Source organism: Dipodomys merriami, unplaced genomic scaffold (genome assembly GCF_024711535.1).
Source record: "Dipodomys merriami isolate MVZ:Mamm:240054 unplaced genomic scaffold, mDipMer1.0.p SCAF_14, whole genome shotgun sequence".
NCBI classification, from domain to species: domain Eukaryota; kingdom Metazoa; phylum Chordata; class Mammalia; order Rodentia; family Heteromyidae; genus Dipodomys; species Dipodomys merriami.
Window position 1 is genome coordinate 16,009,892 of NW_027202715.1, and position 18,598 is coordinate 16,028,489.

General features: G+C 49.1%; 1 protein-coding gene across 1 annotated transcript in view; it reads left to right on the plus strand.

Annotated features, from left to right (window-relative positions):
- Ret (ret proto-oncogene) overlaps positions 1-18,598 on the plus strand; it is a 55,090-nt gene that overhangs the window by 22,603 nt on the left and 13,889 nt on the right. Inside the window, exons 4-13 of the mRNA XM_070020830.1 lie at positions 614-855; positions 2,028-2,223; positions 3,061-3,260; positions 6,396-6,654; positions 7,857-7,982; positions 8,895-9,005; positions 10,169-10,288; positions 11,608-11,864; positions 15,655-15,802; positions 16,929-17,036. Coding sequence (XP_069876931.1) covers positions 614-855; positions 2,028-2,223; positions 3,061-3,260; positions 6,396-6,654; positions 7,857-7,982; positions 8,895-9,005; positions 10,169-10,288; positions 11,608-11,864; positions 15,655-15,802; positions 16,929-17,036 — 1,767 coding nt within the window. The remainder of the gene's footprint in view (positions 1-613; positions 856-2,027; positions 2,224-3,060; positions 3,261-6,395; positions 6,655-7,856; positions 7,983-8,894; positions 9,006-10,168; positions 10,289-11,607; positions 11,865-15,654; positions 15,803-16,928; positions 17,037-18,598) is intronic.

The following is an 18,598-nucleotide window of genomic DNA, read 5'->3' on the forward strand; positions in this document are numbered from 1 at the left end:
TTATTATTATTATAGCTAACCAGTGTCCGCAGTTGTAGACTCTCTGTGCCCTGCAGCCTTAGCTGAACTGAGTCACTATTGTGCACAACCCCCCTCACCTCCCCATGGAGGATGGAGGGTGGAAATGGAGAGGGGAAATGTCAGAGGGGAAGAAGATGGACTCGGGTCTTCTGGCTGCCTCCTGGTCATGAGTAGGAGCTACAGCCACAAAAAAGCAAGAGGTAAATAAGCTGCAAATCTGGCTTGGAGCACAGTACTAGTGCTCATACCTTTGTATAATCCTAGCTACTCAGGAGGCTGAGATCTGAGGATGGTGATTCAAAGTCAGCATGGGAAGGAAAGTCTGTGAGACTCTTATCTCCAACAAACTATCAGAAAACCAGAAGTGGAGCTGTGGCTTACGTGGTAGAGCACTAGCCTTGAACAAAAAGAGCTCAGAGACAGCACCCAGGCCCTCAGTTCAAGTCCCATGCCTGAGAAAAAAACAACAACAAAACCTAGCTTGGCGAGTCCCTTCTTCCCTTTCCCATGGAAGCGAGGATGGGGCCCCCATGAGGAAGGCAGCTTAGCTTGTCTCCATGTCACATGCGGGGTCCCCTCTGCTCCATGGCAGGTGAGAACCTGCCCTTCCAGTGCACGCCGGACAGCATGGAGGTGAGCACCCGCTGGAGCCTAGACCGAGAGCAGCAGGAGAAGTATGAGCTGGTGGCCGAGTGCATGGTGCACACGGGGTCTCGTGAGGAGAAGGTCATGGCACCCTTCCCTGTGACGGTTTACGATGAGGATGACTCACCACCCACCTTCCCTGCGGGTGTGGATGCTGCCAGTGCCGTGGTTGAGTTCAAGCGGAAAGAGGTGCTTGCTTGTCTTGTCTGTCTTGTCTGTGTATGTGTCTGTTGGTCCCAAGACTCGAACTCAGGGCATGAGTGCTCTCCTGGAGCTTCTCCACTCATGGCTTGTGCTCTACCACACAAGCCACAACTCCACATCCAGCTCATTGGAGATAAGAGTCTCATGGACTTTTCTGCCCAGGTTGGCTTTGAATTGAGATCCCCAGATCTCAGCCTCCCGAGTAGCAGAGATTATAGGTGTGACTACCAGCATGCACGGCTCTGCCTGTGCTTTACTCCTTGGTCTGTTCGAGCCTGTGGCTGGGCACTGATAGATTCATTTGCATTGTGTAGTTGGTCAGGCATCCACCTGCCAGTAGCCAGCAGCCCTCGGTGCCCAGCCTGTGGCCTCAGCGATTGTGGCAGGGCATAGAACCTTTGCTCACCTGTGCTGTTGCAGGCCTGTGAAGCAGGACACTTAGCTGAAGTGTCATCTACCAGGAGGGCATCCCATTTCTGCAGACAGCCAGGCTTTCACTGGAAGGCCTTTGGGGCTCACAAAGAGAAGGGGGGCTTGGAGAGAGACCCAAAGAACAAGGTATCTGTGCAGATGGGGTACAACCGCCACCTGCTGGCCGTCAGGCCATACTGCAGGCTCCCTTGCCGGTGGGCACCAAGGGAATGGGGAGCAGTGGGAACAGCCTGCTTCTCTGGGTGTCCTAGATGCAGATTTGCTAGAGGTTGGAGGGTGGGGGCTGGAGGAAATCACATCTGAGGGAAATGAGAATCGGTGTGGGGAGCCATCAGGGAGCAAGGTCTCTTTTGACTTTCCTCAAAAGTTCTTTTTGGCTGGATGCTGGTGGCTCACACCTGTAAATCCTGGCTACTTAGGAGGCTGAGATCTGAGAATCGCAGTTCAAAGCCAGCCTGGGCAGGAAATTCCGTGAGACTCTGATCTCCAATAAACCACCAGAAAACAGGAAGTGGTGCTGTGGCTCAAGTGGCAAGACATTTGCCTTGAATAGAAGAGCTGAGGGACAGCGCCCAGGCCCAGAGTTCAAGCCCCATGACTGACCAAAAATAAAACAAAAGTAGAGCTGTTGAGCTCAAATGGTAGAGCACCAGCCTTGAGGTCACGTTGCACCTCTCCACCCCCACCCACGTGTCTGCCCTGACCTGCATCCTTTTGTCCCACAGGGCACTGTGCTAGCAACTCTGCGCGTGTTCGACGCCGATGTGGTGCCGGCATCCGGGGAGCTGGTGAGGCGGTACACAAGCCTTCTGCTCACCGGGGACCCCTGGGCCCAGCAGACCTTCCGTGTGGAGCACTCACCCAATGAAACCTTGGCCCAAACCAACAACAGCTTTGTGAGGGCAACCCTACATGACTATAGTAAGAAACTTGTGGTATCTTCTTAGGGTTTCCTGTGTGCTTACCCAAAGCCTTTACATGCTACACACCCTCACACACATGCACACACCCACACCCAGGTACATATGCACATGTGCGCACGCGCACACACACACACTCCTGGGATGGGGACCTGTGTAGCTGCCAAGTGGTAGAGTGCGAGTCTTGAGCACACAGGTAAGGGAGAGTGCCTAGGCCCCCAGTTTAAACCCCAGTACTGACACAAATAAGAAAGCATACATGTCGGTTCTGTCTTGCATCAAATAATTTTTCAGCTCTTATGGCCTCGAGGTTAGAAGTGTGTGCTCTACAAGAATCATGAAGCTGGGCACCAGTGGCTCTTGCTACTCAGGAGGCTGAGATCTGAGGATCATGGTTCAAAACCAGTCCAGGCAAGGAAAGTCTGGGAGACTCTTATCTCCACTTAACCACCAGAAAACCAGAAGTGGCACTTTGGCTCAAGTGGTAGAGTGCTAGCCTTGAGCTGAAGAGCTGAAGGACATCGCTCAGACCCAGAGTTCAATCCCATGATTGACCAAAAAAAAAAAAAAAAATCATGACACCAAACATACCCTCTATGTAAATACACACACACACACACACACACACACACACAGAGTGACTGCCTCAGCTGAGAGATAACTGGAATGCAGCTTAGATTCTTCATTCTTACAGTGGGCTGTGAGACCTGTTAACGTAGGCACGTGTGTGTCTGGGGGGTTTTATGTCTGGAGGAGGCGTGCGGGGCTGTGGCCTGGGGGAGGGGCCAATCGTGGACCACAGGAACTCGGTTATCATCTTGCCGCCCTGCCCCCACAGAGCTAGTTCTCAACCGGACCCTCCCCATCTCAGAGAGCCGAGTCCTGCAATTGGCTGTGCTGGTCAATGACTCTGACTTCCAGGGCCCCGGCTCGGGAGTCGTCATCCTCCACTTCAATGTCTCTGTGCTACCCGTCAGCCTGCACCTGCCCAGCTCCTACTCCTTTTCCATGAGCAGGAGGGCTCATCGTTATGCTCAGGTGAGCCTGGGGTCCGCTGAATGCTGGGGGCTGGGGGACCCCAATGGTGGACCACTCTATTTGGCAGATTGCAGGCAGAGCTCGGGGGAGGGTTGTGAGCTGGTGCCCCTGCATTACCCCACATGCAGCGTACCCCAAGTATAGCCATGGACACAGGGACCGGGAGGCAGTAAAGTTGTCACCCCTATGAACTTGGGGTCCCTTTCCCTTGATAGAGTGACCAGCCCCTCTGAGCTCCTTTGGCCTTCCCCATTGGTGTCTTTACAATTTTTTTTTTTTTTACAAATATAAGAACAATGTAGGGCTGGGCACCAGTGGCTCACACCTGTAATCCTAGCTCCTCACAGGGACAGATCTGAGGACCACTGTTCAAAGCCAGCCCAGGCAGGAAAGTCCATGAGACTCATAGCTCCAATTAACCACCAAAAGCCAGAAGTAAAGCTGTGGCTCGAAGCGGTAGAGCATTAGCCTTGAGCAGAAGAGCTCAGGGACAGTGCTCAAATCCTGAGTTCAAGCCCCATGACCAATAAAACAAAACACTGGATGAATCGATACATTCCTACTTGTAAAGATATTCTTGTTTAGATTGTTTGGTGAAAAACTCATTTTCACTTGAGTGTTGGTGGTTCATGCCTGTTATCCTAGCTACTCAGGAGGCTGAGATCTGAGGATCATGGTTCAAAGCCAACCCAGGCAGGAAAGTCCATGAGACTCTTATCGCCAATTAACTACCAGAAAACTAGAAGTGGCGCTATGGCTCAAGTGGTAGAGCACTTGCTTTGAGCTGAAAGGCTCAGGGACAGTGCCCAGGCCCAGAGTTCAAGCCCCACAACCAACAAAAAAAAGGTCATTTTCAGAGCCATTGATCTTAGGTGATTCTAATTTGGATAAAAGTAAATCTTTATTGAGGAGAATTTGTGAGTATCATGGGTGAGATCATGGGTGACTGTGGTACTCTCTAGTGGAAAAGGTAAGCTCTTCCAGTTTTACAATCTGTAAATGAATTTTCTTGAGAACTTATCATATATTTGTGTGTGTGTATGTATGGGGGGAGGGGGTACTGGGGCTTGAACTTGGCCTGGGCACTACCCCTTAGCATTTTTTCTCAAAGCTGGCACTCTACCACTGGAGCCACAATTCTACTCCCAGCTCTTTTTTTGGTGGTTAGAGATAAGTCTCAAGGACCTTCCTGCCCAGACTGGCTTTGATCTGTAAGCCTCACCTCTTAGACTCCTAAGTGGCTACATGCGTGAGACACCAGCGCCTGACTAATGTATTTTTGTCTTTAGAATAAAGTGATTAAAAATGAAAAGAACAAAAGGCTAAGCATATAGCCCAGTGGTAGCACTTATCTAAAAATATGGAAAGCCCTTGGTATACCCAGAGCTGCTATATTAAATAAACAAGTGGAAAAACAAGTCATAAGTATTCATAAAAGATCATGAAAGAAGTAGACATATAGCTCAGTGGCAAAACATGCCTAGCATGTGCAAGGTCTTGAATCTCATTCCCAACACTACCAAAGAAAGTTTGATCACAGCAACAACATAGTGCATTAATACTGGTGGCTCCTGCCAATAATCCTAGTGACTTAGGAGGCTAAGATCTGAAGATCATAGTCCAAAGCTAGCCCAGGCAGGAAAGGCTATAAGACTCGTATCTCTCACCAAGAATCTGGAAGTAAAGCTGTGTCTCAAGTGGTAGAGCACCCATCTTGAGTGATAAAGCTAAGGGACAGTGTTCAGGCTCTGACTTCAAGCCTGAGTGCTGACACAAAAATAAAAAAAGAGAAGAAAATGAGAAAACAGGCAGCAATGGCTCATACTTGCAATCCTAGCTATTCAGAAGACTGAGATCTGAAGGTTTATGATTCAAAAGCAGCCCAGGCAAAAAAAAAATAAAAATAAATTCCTCAAGACTCCATTTCCAATTAATCAGCAGAAAACCAGGCTGGAGGTGTTGCTCAAGTGGTAGTGTGCCAAGCATGAGCAAACAAAGCCCAAAAAGAAAATGAGGAAAGAGTAAGAATTATCCTATCCTGTTGCCCACATTCACCAATGTTGAGCATTTCACCATAAAAACTCTTCCTTAATTATCTTTCTTATTTCGCATTCTGAGTTTCTTTGCAATTTCAGCAGGTATAACTTGACAGACTGCAGCATGAGGTTATAGTACTTAATTAAAGATAAGAGTCACAAATTTTCCTGCCCTGTCTGGCTTCATATCTCAATCCTCAGATCTCAGTAGCTAGGGTTACAAGCCACTGGCTCTGTCCCTGAGCTTCTTTGCTCAAGGTGAGTGCTCTACCACTTGAGCCACAGCTCCACTTCCAGTTTTTTTGGTAGTTAATTGGAGATAAGAGTCTCACAGACTTTCCTGCCTGGGCTGGCCCTGAACCATGATCCTCAGATCTTAGCTTTCTGAGTAGCTAGGATTACAGGCGTGAGCCACCAGTGGGTAGCTAGCACTTGGCTCTTAACTATGAAATGGCAACTCTTTTTTTTGGGGGGGGGGGGGGGTCCGGTTCTGGGGCCTGAACTCTGGGCCTGGGCGCTGTCCCTCAGCTCTTCAGCTCAAGGCTAGCGCTCTACCATTTGAGCCACCACTTCCGGCCTTTTTTTTGCTTATGTGATGCTGAGGAATCGAACCCAGGGCCTCATGCATTGCAAGGCAAGCACTCTACCACTGAGCCACCTTCCCAGCCCCTGAAATGGCAACTCTTAACTCCTGTGAGCAAGTGGAATGGAAAGCCCACAAGCCTAGCTGTGGCTCCAGCCTTGAATGAAAAAGCTAAGGGACAGAGCCCAGGCTCTGAGTTCAAGCCCCAGCATGCACGCAAGCGCGCGCACACACACACACACACACACACACACACACACACACACACACACACACACGGCACAGGGCTTTGGGTGGCTGGGGCAGGGGTTCCTGGGCACACAGGTGGCTGGGGCCAGTGGCCTAGGCAGCCCTGGGATGCAGGAGTGGGCAGGTGGGCGGAGTAGAGGATGTGATGTTCAGAGGAACTGCCATCCCCAGACCAAGTTGGGGTACAGGTGGGGACAGTCTGGCTGGTGCAGAGCCTCTCCAGCCACTGGCTAAGCAGGGGTGCTCTGTACCCACTTTCCACCCCAGATCGGGAAAGTGTGTGTGGAACACTGCCAGGAGTTCAGCGGCATCCAGGTCCAGTACAAACTTCAGGCCTCCAGCGCCAACTGCAGCGCGCTGGGCGTGGTCACCTCTGTGGAGGACACCTCGGGGTTGCTGTACGTGAATGACACCGAGGCGCTGCGACAGCAGGAGTGCGCGGAGCTCCAGTACACTGTGGTGGCCGCCGACCGCCACACCCGCAGGCAGGCGCAGGCCTTGCTCATCGTTGCCGTACAGGGGATGTGTGAGTTCTGGGTGTCCCAGAGGTGTGCTGCCCCCTCTCCCCCTGCCCCCCAAAGCCTGGCTGCTTCCACCAATGGGAACAGCAGTGCCTACAACAAGGGGAAGACGGCAGCATGAGGCATCTTCACCCAGAGAACCCTTTGCCAGACAGCCCCACTCCTGACCACCCCCCCAGTGTTCCTCACACGTACCTGCCCGAAAGCTGCCAGCTGAAACTCAGGCCTCTAGCTGGGCTCTGGTGGCTCACACCTGTAATCCCAGCTACTCAGGAGGCTGAGATCTGAGGATAGAGGTTTGAAACCAGCCTGGACAGGAAAAGCTGTGAGACTTATTTCCATTTAACCACCAGCAAGCTAGGTATAGAGATGTGGCTTAAGGGGTAGAGTGCTGGGCTTGAGTGAAAAAGCTTAGGGACAGTGCCCAGGCCCTGAGTTCAAGCTCCAGGGTGTGCTTACACACGCACGTGTACACACACATACACACATAGAACAACAACAACAGAAAACCTAGGGCCCCTGGCTCAGTTTGCATTTCTGATAAAAGAGAAGTCAGCAAATCCAAACTCTTTGAGATGCTCCAACACTGAAATTTCCCAAGTGACACGTAAGTAGAAAATTCCAGACTTTGTGGCAAGTCACAATCTCAATGCAGATGTAGGGAAGCTGGCACTGGTGGCTCATGCGCATAATCCTAGCTCCTCAGGAGGCTGAGATCGGAGGATCGAGTTCAAGCCAGCTCTGGTTAAATCATCTCAAACAAATTTGAGAGACTCCTATCTCCAACTAACCAGTTAAAAGCTAGAAGTGGAGCTGTGGCTCACGTGGGAGAGTGCTAAGGTTGAGTGAGAAAGCTCAGGGACAGGCCCAGTCCCTTTGTTCAAGCCCCAGGACTGGCCAAAAAAAAGGAAGAAAGAAAAAGTATTTAATATTAAGGGCAAACATGCAAATATTCAAACATACACAGAGCAGGTGTTCATTGCTTATCTAGCCACCCTGTTGTATGTCTTTCCCTGAGCCTGGTCTTTATCCATCCTTCTGTCTTTATCAGTGACCCTGATACCCCATCCTGAGTTCAATATTCTCAAGTCACCCCTAAATTTCTCTGGGCTTAGCCTTTTGGGAGTCATGTGGCTGCAGCCTCCCTGTCTCTGGATGCTGGGTCCAGACTGACATCCTGTGACCCCTGCTTATTTGTCACCCCCAGATGTAGCTGAGGAGGTGGGCTGTCCCCTGTCCTGTGCGGTCAGCAAGCGGCGATCCGAGTGTGAGGAGTGTGGTGGTCTGGGTTCTCCAACAGGCAGATGCGAGTGGAGGCAGGGAGATGGGAAAGGTAAGGCCCAGGGGCCCCAGGGAGGCCACTGCTGGTGGCCAGCAGCGGGGAAGGTGCCAAGTGGACCCTCTGGCCCCTGTGATGCCCTTCTCCCACCCTTCTGCTCCCTAGGACCTTGTCCCCCATGTGGCTCTAGTGCCAACAAAGCGGGCGGGGTGCAGGGTCCCAAGGGAATAGAGCCATCTTGGAGCTAGAGATGCCCTGGGCTGGATTCACTGCAGGCTTGGAAAGGTCCAGGCCAAGGTTAGGGTATACAGAAGACTGAGTGGCCTTTCCAGAAGCTTCTATGCCAGGGGACATAGCTTTGGGCACAATGGACCATTTGGTGTCTGCTTTTCCCTAAGAATAACCACCACCATGAGGTCCCGGTCCAGGTGCAGCTCTATTTATATATTCATTTGCTTATGTTTCAGTACTAGTACTGAGACTTGAACTCAGGGCCTGAGTGCTGTCCCTTAGCTTTTTTGCTCAATACCATTTCAACCACAGCTCCACTTCCAGCTTTTTGCTTGTTAATTGGAGCTAAGAGTCTCATGGACTTTATTGCCCAGGGTTGGCTTCAAAGCAGGATCTTCAGATCTCAGCCTCCTGAGTAGCTAGGATGACAGGCATGAGCTGCCAGTGCCCAGCTGGAGGTATGGCTTTCACACTGTTTCAACCTCCATTGGCTTCCTTGATGGAAGACTGTCAGTAGCCCTGACACCACTAGCCCCTCCAGCCCTGGGGACCCCATCCCCACATTCCTCACAGATGCACCATCCACTGCTGGCCAAGATTTGTGGGTTGTGTCTCTGCTTGGGTCTCATTTCTTTTCCCTTAGGGGAGCAGGGCTGGCTGGGGAGGCCGTCAGGCAGCGTGACAGGGCAGGATAGGCCCACACGGGGTGACAGCCTGTTGTGTTTTGTCCCATAGGAATCACCAGGAACTTCTCTACCTGCTCCCCCAGCATCAGGACCTGCCCCGACGGCCACTGTGATGCCGTGGAGATCCGGGACATCAACATCTGCCCCCAGGACTGCCTCCGTAAGCACTCCCAGACTGGAGGGGGAGGCGGGTAATTCCACCTGTGGGCAGGGCCAGACAGGGCAGCTTGGACCACACAGCAGCTGGACACAGTCAGAGAGGCCGCATCCATTGTTGCGTGGTAAAGTGAGGCTTGCGTGTGACTCGGTGGCAGATGACTGCTACTGCATGATGAGCCAGGCCTGCAATCTTATTTTTTATTTTGCTGGTCCTGGGGCTTAAACTCTGAGTCTGGGTACTATCCCTGAGCTTTTGTGCTCAAGGCTAGAGCTCTATCATGTTGAGACACAGCTCCACTTCTGACTTTCTTGTGGTTAATTGGAGATAAGAGTCTCATGGACTTTCCTGCCCAGTCTGGCTTGGAACCACAATCTTCAGACCTCAGCCTCCTGAGTAGCTAGGATAACAGGCGTGAACCATTGAGCGGGACCTCTAATCTTAGTTAATTAGAAGGCTGAGATCTGAGGATCATAGTATGAAACCAACTCTAGCAGGAAGAATCCATGAGACTCTTACCTCTAATTAACCAGCAAAAAGCCAGAAGTGGTGGTATGGCTCAAGTGGTAGAGCACTAGCCTTGGGCAAAAAAAGCTAAGAGACAGCACGCTCTCTCTCTCTCTCTCTCTCTCTCTCTCTCTCTCTCTCTCTCTCTCTCTCTCTCTCTCTCTCTCTCTCTCACACACACACACACACACACACACACACACACACACACACATTGGTAGATCCCTGAGCATATGACAAGCCTAAGTTTTCATTTGGAAAGTGGCTCTGTGCCCCCTAAAATGGTGACACCTGGTAGCCTGGCCGCTGCAGTGTTTCTGTGGCCCACCAGTGCTTGCATCCACTGGCATACTCAGGACTACACCGCCCCCCCCCCTTTCCTATCCCATTACCCCTTTCTGGTCCTGAGTAAACACTTGTAGTCTCTTCTGGGAAGTATATAGCTCCCCCTTCCCAGCTGAGGAGCCAGTGAGGGGTGGAGAGGAGGGAATGGTCGTGGCCTCTGGGCAGGGCTTCTGCCATGGCTGTCCTCCGGGGTTGGAGCAGCCGGTGCCAGGTAAGGAGGGCTGCTCACCTTCTAGCAGCACAGCCCTTGTAGTCTAGGGGCCCTGGGTTGTCAGGCCACTCCAGCTGCTGAACATGCTCCTATCTGTTCTCAGGGGGCAGTATTGTTGGGGGGCACGAGCCAGGTGAGAGACGAGGGATTAAAGCTGGCTACGGCATCTGCAACTGCTTCCCAGAAGAGAAAAAGTGCTTCTGTGAGCCAGAGGACCGCCAAGGTGAGTAGGAATGGCAGCAGGGCAGGCTCCTGCCCTCCCTGATAGCCAGGGAGGTGTGTAGCTACATCCAGAGGCCCAGGGAAGAAACAGCAAGGAGGAGGAGGTTCCTTCTTCCTCCAGGCCCCATTTCCCCTGAGGGGGGGGCGGGGCCTACAGAGTAACTTTTGGTCTAAGTTCTCAAAGATGAATTGGCCCGGAGCCAGGCACTGGTAGCTCACATGTGTAACCCTAGCTTCCCAGGAGGCTGAGATGGGAGGATCATGATTCAAAGCCAGTTTGGATAACAACTCACACGAAGGGACTTATCTCCAATTAGCTAGCAAAATGCAAGAAGTGGAGGAATGGCTCAAGTAGTAGAGCTCTAGCCTTGAGTAAAAATAAGCCCAGCAAAAGCCCAAGGCCCTAAGTTCAAACTCAATGACAGGCACTGGTGTGCACATGTGCACATGCATACACACACACACACACACACACAAAATGAATTGCTTATGGGATTGTAACTTCTTTGTACAACTATGTAACAATAAAAATTTTAAAAGATAATGAAGAATTGTCCAGGACAGTGTTCTTGTTCCCTAGTCAGATTGTCCTTGTGCTAGAATGCATACTGAGCCCTGGCACCATCTGGGACCCTATTTCTTCTGCCAGAGCAAGGGCGGCATGGGGGGTGGGAGCAAAGGGCACCACACTAAGGAGTACTTTCTGTCCCATATCCAGTCTCCCCCCCCCCCTTTTTATTGGTCATGGGGCTTAAACTCTGGGTTTGGTCAATGTCCCTCAGCTCTTCAGCTCAAGATGAATGCTCTACCACTTGAGCCACAGTTCCACTTCTGGTTTTCTGGTGGTTAATTGGAGATAAGAGTCTCAAGGACTTTCCTGCTGGGGCTGGCTTTGAACCACGATCCTCAGCAATTAGCCTCCTGATTAGCTAGCATTATAGGTGTGAGCCACTGGCTCCCCCGCAGGGGCCCTCTCTTGATATTAGAGTTATCATAGATCCTTTATTCCTCTCCTTCTATCTTCTATAAAGAAACTTCTAGATATTTGGGACAGAGGAAAAACTTGCCCTCCTCTCACTGCTAGCCCTCTGGGAGCAGCTGATGTTATTGATACCCTGCTTCTGCTTTGTGACCTCTCTGGGCTGCCCAACCTTGCTGGGCCTCAGTTTCTACCACTAAGACGGGGCTGGCTAGCTTTGTAGGGTAGAATGCACACAGCGCCTGCACCCTGTAGGTCCCCTTAGCCAGCTCACGGGGCATTGTGGGCCCTCAAAGGGCATGTGGGAGGTTATTGTAGCTTGCCATGTGCTCCTGTTTCAGGCCCACTGTGTGATGAGCTGTGCCGCACCGTGATCGCTGCCGCCGTCCTGTTCTCCTTTATTGTCTCCATCCTGCTGTCCACCTTCTGCATCCATCGCTACCACAAACATGCCCACAAGCCGCCCATTGCCTCGGCTGAGATGACCTTTTGCCGGCCCGCCCAGGCCTTCCCTGTCAGCTACTCCTCGTCTGGTGCCCGCCGGCCCTCTCTGGACTCCATGGAGAACCAAGTGTCTGTGGACACCTTCAAGATCCCGGTGAGGGTCCCCCCAAGCCCCAGGACAGGGGGAGTCATAGCAAAGAGAGTTGATCTGGGCATTGTTGGCTCACACCTGTAATCCTAGCTACTCAGGAGGCCAAGATCTGAGGATCGCAGTTCCAAGCCAAAGCATGGAAATTGGTGAGACTCATTTCCAGTTAAGTAAATTCAAGTGGTAGAGCACCAGACTTGAGCAAAAGAGGCTCAGGAACTATGCCTCACGAATTCAAGCCCCAGGACTTGCATGAAGAGAGAGCTGAGGATTTTACTTCAAAGCCAGCTTGGGCAGGAAAGCTGGTGAGACTTTTATCTCCAATTTATCATCAAAAAGCCAGAAGTGATAGAGCACTAGCCTTGGGCAAAAAAGCTCAAGGACAGTGCCCAGGCCCTGAATTCAAGTCCCAGGGCTGGCATAAAAATAGATAACACTGGGAAAAAAGCAAAACCCCTTTGTTAGAATTACTGCACATGTTAGGGGGCTAACATTTCTAGAAGAAAATTGGTCAGCTAAACTATGCAATGGTGGCAATAATCTTTAAACATTTCAAAAGACTGAGCCGAACCTAAGTTCACTTGGTATCTGAACAGATATAGAAACATGGAATTATCACTTGAAAACTATTACCAGCTAGTCTGGACCTCAGATAGTCGGGCCAATGGCCTAAAGCCATTTCAAGTATAAAAACTATATTAAAACTACAGCCATGTAAATTTGAACATTAAGGGTGACTTTTTTCTTTCTATTCTCTTTTTTTTTCCAAAAAGCATATTTGTTTTTTTGTTTTGTTTTTGTTGGTCGTGGGACTTGAACTCTGGGCTTGGGTGCTGTCCTTCAGCTCTTCAGCTCCAGGTGAGCACTCTACCACTTGAGCCACAGCACCACTCCCAGTTTTCTAGTGGTTTATTAGCGATAAGAGTCTCATGGACTTTCCTACCCAGGCTGGCTTTGAAGCATAATCCTCAGATCTCAGCCTCCTGAGCAGCTAGGATTACAGGCATGAGCCACTGGTGCCCAGTCAAAAAGCATATTTGTAAACTCAGACTTGTAGGAGGGACTTGACAGTCTCAAGTTTGATTCTGAGTTGACAGAATCTTCCCTTACTACTTTGTAGTTTGCCTTCCTTTTCCTAAGGCAATAGTGCACAACCTAGGGGGTTTGTTTGTTTTTGGCCAGTCTTGGGGCTTGAACTCAGGGCCTAGGCACTGTCCCTGAGCTTCTTTTGCTCAAGGCTAACACTCTACCACTTGAGCCATAGTACCACTTCGGTTTTTTTCTGTTTATGTGGTACTGAGGAATCGAACCCAGGGCTTCATACATGCTGAGGTAAGCACTCTATCTCTAAGCCACATTACCAGCCCAACTTAGGGTTTTTTGCTTCCGTTTTTTGAATAGAAACTTTCATGTCTTGGATATTCTTTCTTTTGCAAGACACCTGTTTATCAACTTGTTTAAATGTAAATGTTCCCTATGCTTTTAAATAAATTTCCTTTTGTAATTTTAAAAACAAAAACAAAAACTAGATAGATAGTAGATGACTAATCTAAATAATCCAAGCAATAAAATATATTACTACATAAAATATAAAATATCCCTTCTCCTTAAATTCATCTTTCCACTTAAATTTTTCAAGTCAAACTTAAAGATGTGTTTGTGGTTTGTTTGCATATGTTTTATGAAAATGCAATCAAAATACAAAAGGCAGAGGGAAAAAATGAACTACAAGTTGGGCATGGGTGGCTCATGCCTGTAATCCTAACTGCTCAAGAAGTCTGAGGTAGGAGGATTAAGGTTTGATTCCAGCCTGGGCAGAAAAGTCCATGAGACTCTTATCTTGAATTAACCATGAAAAAGCCAGAAATGGAGGTATGGCTCACATGGTAAAGCACCAGCCTTGAGTGAAAAGCCAAGCAAGGGCACAAGGCCCTGAGCTCAGGCTCTAGTACCAGCACCCCTCCCCCCTCCACAGGCACACACCAAAAAGTGAACCACGAGGTTTGAATTGAGTAGGACAGACTGTGGCAGGATTTTTCCATGGCCTTAGCCATGAAGATGTTCATCTCAGGGCAGGAGAGCGGGTGGGATTGCTTGGGGTTGTAATGCAAGGCCTTAGGGCAGCCTCAGCCCCAGGGCCTGTTCCAGGAATGCCTCAAGATCAGCCATTGCCACTGTCTGTGGGGGTTTGTTGTCTAGCCTCTGTTACCAGAAGCAGCTTGCCCCACAGCAGGCCTCTGGGAGGACCCAGAATCTTCCATAACCCATAATATGAGGTAAGGTTGTTTAAGCAGGCCACTGCACCTGAGCAACACTCCCTTTATCTGCCCCAGACCTGCCAGTAAGCCTTCTGACCGCCCTCACCAGCTCTAGGTTTTAGATCTGAGTAAACTCTTCAGCCTGTTTCCTCTGATTTGTGTGTGTGTGTGTGTGTGTGTGTGTGAGAGTGTGTGTGTGTGTGTGTGTGTGTGTGTGTGTGTGTGTGTGCCAGTACTGAGGCTTGAACTCAGGGCCAGAGCACTGCCATTTAGCTTTTTTGCTCAAGTCTAGGGTTCTACCACTTGAGCCACATCTCTACTTTCAGCTTTTGGCTGGTTAAATGGAGATAGGAATCTCCTGGGTTTTCCTGCCCCATATGGCATTGAACCAGGATCCTTAGAGTTCAGCCTCTTGAGTAGCTAGGATTATACCGCCAACACCTGGCTTTATTTTTTATTTCGTTATCTTCGAGTAGTTGTGCACAGGGGATTCAATTCAACATGTTTGATTTATGAGTATACTATATCAATGTCACCCTCCCATCATTCTCCCCTATTTCCTCTTAAATGGGAGAGCTAGAGTCTATAATCATAGCGCTGGGGAAGAAGAGACAAGAGGATCTAGAATTCAAGGCCAGTGTGGGCTGCAAAACAAGACTCTGTCTCAGAAAGAGAATAAAGTAGGTAGAATGATTTTTCTTACTCTGTGTGTGAGAGAGAAAGAGAGACAGAGAGGGAGAGACAGAGACAGAGAGAGAGAGCAGAGAGAGAGTCAATGTACTAGTACTAGGACTTGAATTTAGGGCTTAGGCTCTTGTCCTTTAGCGTTTTCGTTCAAGGCTGATGCTCTACCACTTGAGCCACAGATCCACTTGTTGCTTTTTGATGGTTTTCTGGATATGAGCCTTACAGACTTGCTTGCTTTGGCTGGCTTTGAACCACGATCTGAATAGCTAGAATTGCAGGAGTGAATTGCCTCAGATTTTTTTAAATTTTTAATATATTTTTATTGTAGAGATACTGAACAGAGGGGTTATAGTTACATGAGTACATATCAAGCATTGTTACCCCCTTGTCTCAGATTTTGAAGAGGAGCAAGTAGATCATTTTGTGTGCTTAGTGAGGTTCTGGGGGTCTGGTAGGGTAATGCTGATAAGGTGGCCATGTTGATTGTGTTATTGGTTCTGAGGGAGTGAGAGATAAGACAATGGGTGACCCAGGAATCTGTGCACCGAGTCCCTCTTGGGGTCCACTGGGGAATCAGGACACAAGTGGCCTGGGGTGCTGATCAGTCCTCGTTCTGCACCCCTCAACTTGAGTCCATATTGGCTCAGGAGCTGTCAATGAGAATAACTGGGGCTAATTTGGGCTCCGCCCTTCTCCGGGGAGACTGTTACTTTGGCACTCTTAGGGCTGTCATTGGCAAACTCCGTCATCAATCAGATGATAGAGGTTTTCTATACACTTGCACCTGTTGCCAACATCTTCTCAACTGTACCCATCATTCCTTTCTCCCCTCTCTTCCCTCCCCAATGCAGGAAGATCCAAAGTGGGAGTTTCCTCGGAAGAACTTAGTTCTTGGGAAAACTCTGGGAGAAGGCGAGTTTGGAAAAGTGGTTAAGGCAACTGCCTTCCGCCTAAAGGGCAGAGCGGGGTACACCACAGTGGCTGTGAAGATGCTCAAAGGTACCGTCCAGATGTAGTGTGGACACCTGTGGGAGACCCCAAAGCGGGGAAGGGGCCAGGCTCCTGCTGCAGGGCACGGCTGCCTCTGGCTGCCTCACCTGCCGTGGCCAGTGATGCTGGCAGCATGCTGGCGCCATAGCCTCTCAGAAGGTGTTGTGTGTGTGTGTGTGTGTGTGTGTGTGTGTGTGTGTGTGTGTGTGTGTGTGTGTGTGTGTGTGTGTGTGTGTGTGTGTGTGTGTGTGTGTGTGTGTGTGTGTGTGTGTGTGTGTGTAGAGGTGGGGAGGGAAGGGGAGGATGTGTTGTTTCACTGTATTTGTGAAGAACTCAGGGCTTAAAAAAAAATTCTAACCCTTAATTTTCTTTTATTGTTTGGGTTTTTGGTGTTTTTTTGGGGGGGGGTTCCTTTTTTACCACCCCTTGACCTGAGCGCTGTCCCTGAGCCTCTTTGTGCTCAAGTCTAGTGCTTTACTACTTGAGCCATAGCACCACTTCCAGCTTTTGCTGAGAAGTCTATTGCAGATAAGAGTCTCCTGGACTTTTTTCTGCCTAGACTGACTTTGAACATCAATCCTCAGATCTCAGCCTCCTGAGTAGCTAGGACTACAGGCCTGAGCCACAGGCACCCAGCTGTTTTTGTTTTGTTGTTGTTGCTTGGGTTCTTTTTGTCATTTGTTGGTCTTTCTGGTTTTTTTTTCTGCTGGTAGTGAACTCAGGGTTTGAGTGCTGTCCCTTAGCTTTTTTCACTCAAGGGTGGTGCTCTACCACATGAGCTATACCTCTACTTCAGACTTTTGGGTGGTTAATTGGAGATGAGAGTCTCCTAGACTTTCCTTTCCAGACTGGTCTAGAACCATGACCTTCAGCTCTCAGCCTCCTGAGTAGCTAGGATAACAGATGGAAAATGGAAATGGATAGAAATGGAAAACTCCTACTAGGGTGGAAGCTTGCTCCTGGGTGGAGCATACAAAGCCCTCTTGTTTGAGCCCAGGCCCTGGGAAGAGCAAGGAATGGCCAGGTGCCTCACGTTTCCCAGTGACCTGAGCTGGGTGCTGCTAGGGTGGTTGAGGTCTGTTCACTGCTTAGCCTGGCTTTTAAGAAGGAGCCAGCCGTGTGCGCTGTATTTCAGAGAACGCCTCCCCCAGTGAGCTGAGGGACCTGCTGTCGGAATTCAACCTCCTGAAGCAAGTCAACCACCCTCATGTCATCAAGCTGTATGGAGCCTGCAGTCAGGACGGTAAGGCCATGTCCAGGGGCCATCAGCCACCCCTGGGCTCAGGCCCTCAATACTCTCTATCTTCTAAGGTCTCTGTGACTCTGCTTTCCTTCCACTGGAGGCCTGGGCTTCCAGCCCCAGCCCCAGACTAGCATGACCATGTCCACAGGCAGGTGAGCCTGTCCTTCCAGAGGAGCTGCGGCCTGCAGCCCTCCCGCCAGCCAGGTCAGCTCAGCTCCACATTCAGTGTGCCGTCCCTCTTAAGGCAAACAGCCATGGCAGAGACTCCCAAAATGGCTTTTTTTCCCCTGGATCTAATTGATATTTATTAAACACTCTACCAACATTCTGTTCAAATGTAAATGACTCATTCGTGTTTGATAGATGACTGTATCATGACTTGTAAATCAAACATATGCACATTTACAGTCATTTTCCTTCTTTCTCTTTTTTCTTTCTTTCTTTCTTTCTTTCTTTCTTTCTTTCTTTCTTTCTTTCTTTCTTTCTTTCTTTCTTCCTTCCTTCCTTCCTTCCTTCCTTCCTTTATTTCTTTCTTTCTTTCCTTTTTTTAAATGTCACTTGTGTAGCTTGAACTCTCTGGCCCTGAGCACTGGTCCTAAGCATTTTTTTTCTTGACAGTCCTGGGGCTTGAACTCAGAGCCTAGGCACTTTCCCTGAGCTTCTTTCTCTCAAAGCTAGCACTCTACCACTTGAGCACAATGCCACTTCAGCTTTTTCTGTTTATGTGGTACTGAGGAATTGAACCCCCCTAGGGCTTCATGGATGCTAGGCAAGCACTCTACCACTAAGCCACATTCCCAGCCTCTCCCTGAGACTTTTTTTTTTTTACTCAAGGCTAGTGCTCTACCATTTTAAGCAATAGCTCCACTTCCAGTTTTCGGGGGGTTAATTGGAGATATGAGTCTCATGGATTTTCCTGTCCCAGCTGGCTTCAAACTGTGTTCTTCAGATTTAAAAAAAAAAAAAAAACTGTGTTCTTCAGTTTATAGGTTTCTGATTCACTAGGGTTACAGGTATGAACCACCAGTGCCTGGCTATTTAAAGTAATTTTAATGATTCGAAGTAGATTCTGTATGCATATGGAATTATGCTAATAAGTAATACAAAAGAACAATTATAATTTATTGAGAATTAAAGAAACTATTTCTAACTTACCTGCAGGTTGAATTCTATTAAAAATTAAAATATTTTATTAAATATTTTTATTGTTTATTATAAAGGTAATGTACAGAGGGGTTACAGCTACAAAAGTCAGGTAAAGAATACATTTCTTTTCGGACAATGTCACCTCTTCCCTCGCTCTCTCCAGTTTTTTTCTCCTGTCTGCACTCACAAGTTGTATAGTTCATTTTCAACGTAGTGTATAGTGAGTACCACTGCTGCATTTATTCACCCTTTGTCTCTCTCTCCCTTCCTTCCTTCCTTCCTTCCTTTCTTTCTTTCTTTCTTTCTTTTTTTCTTTCTTTCTTTCTTTCTTTTTTTGTCAGTCATCAGGCTTGAACTCTGGGCCTGGGCACTGTCCCTGAGCTCTTCAGCTCAAGGCTAGCACTCTACCACTTGAG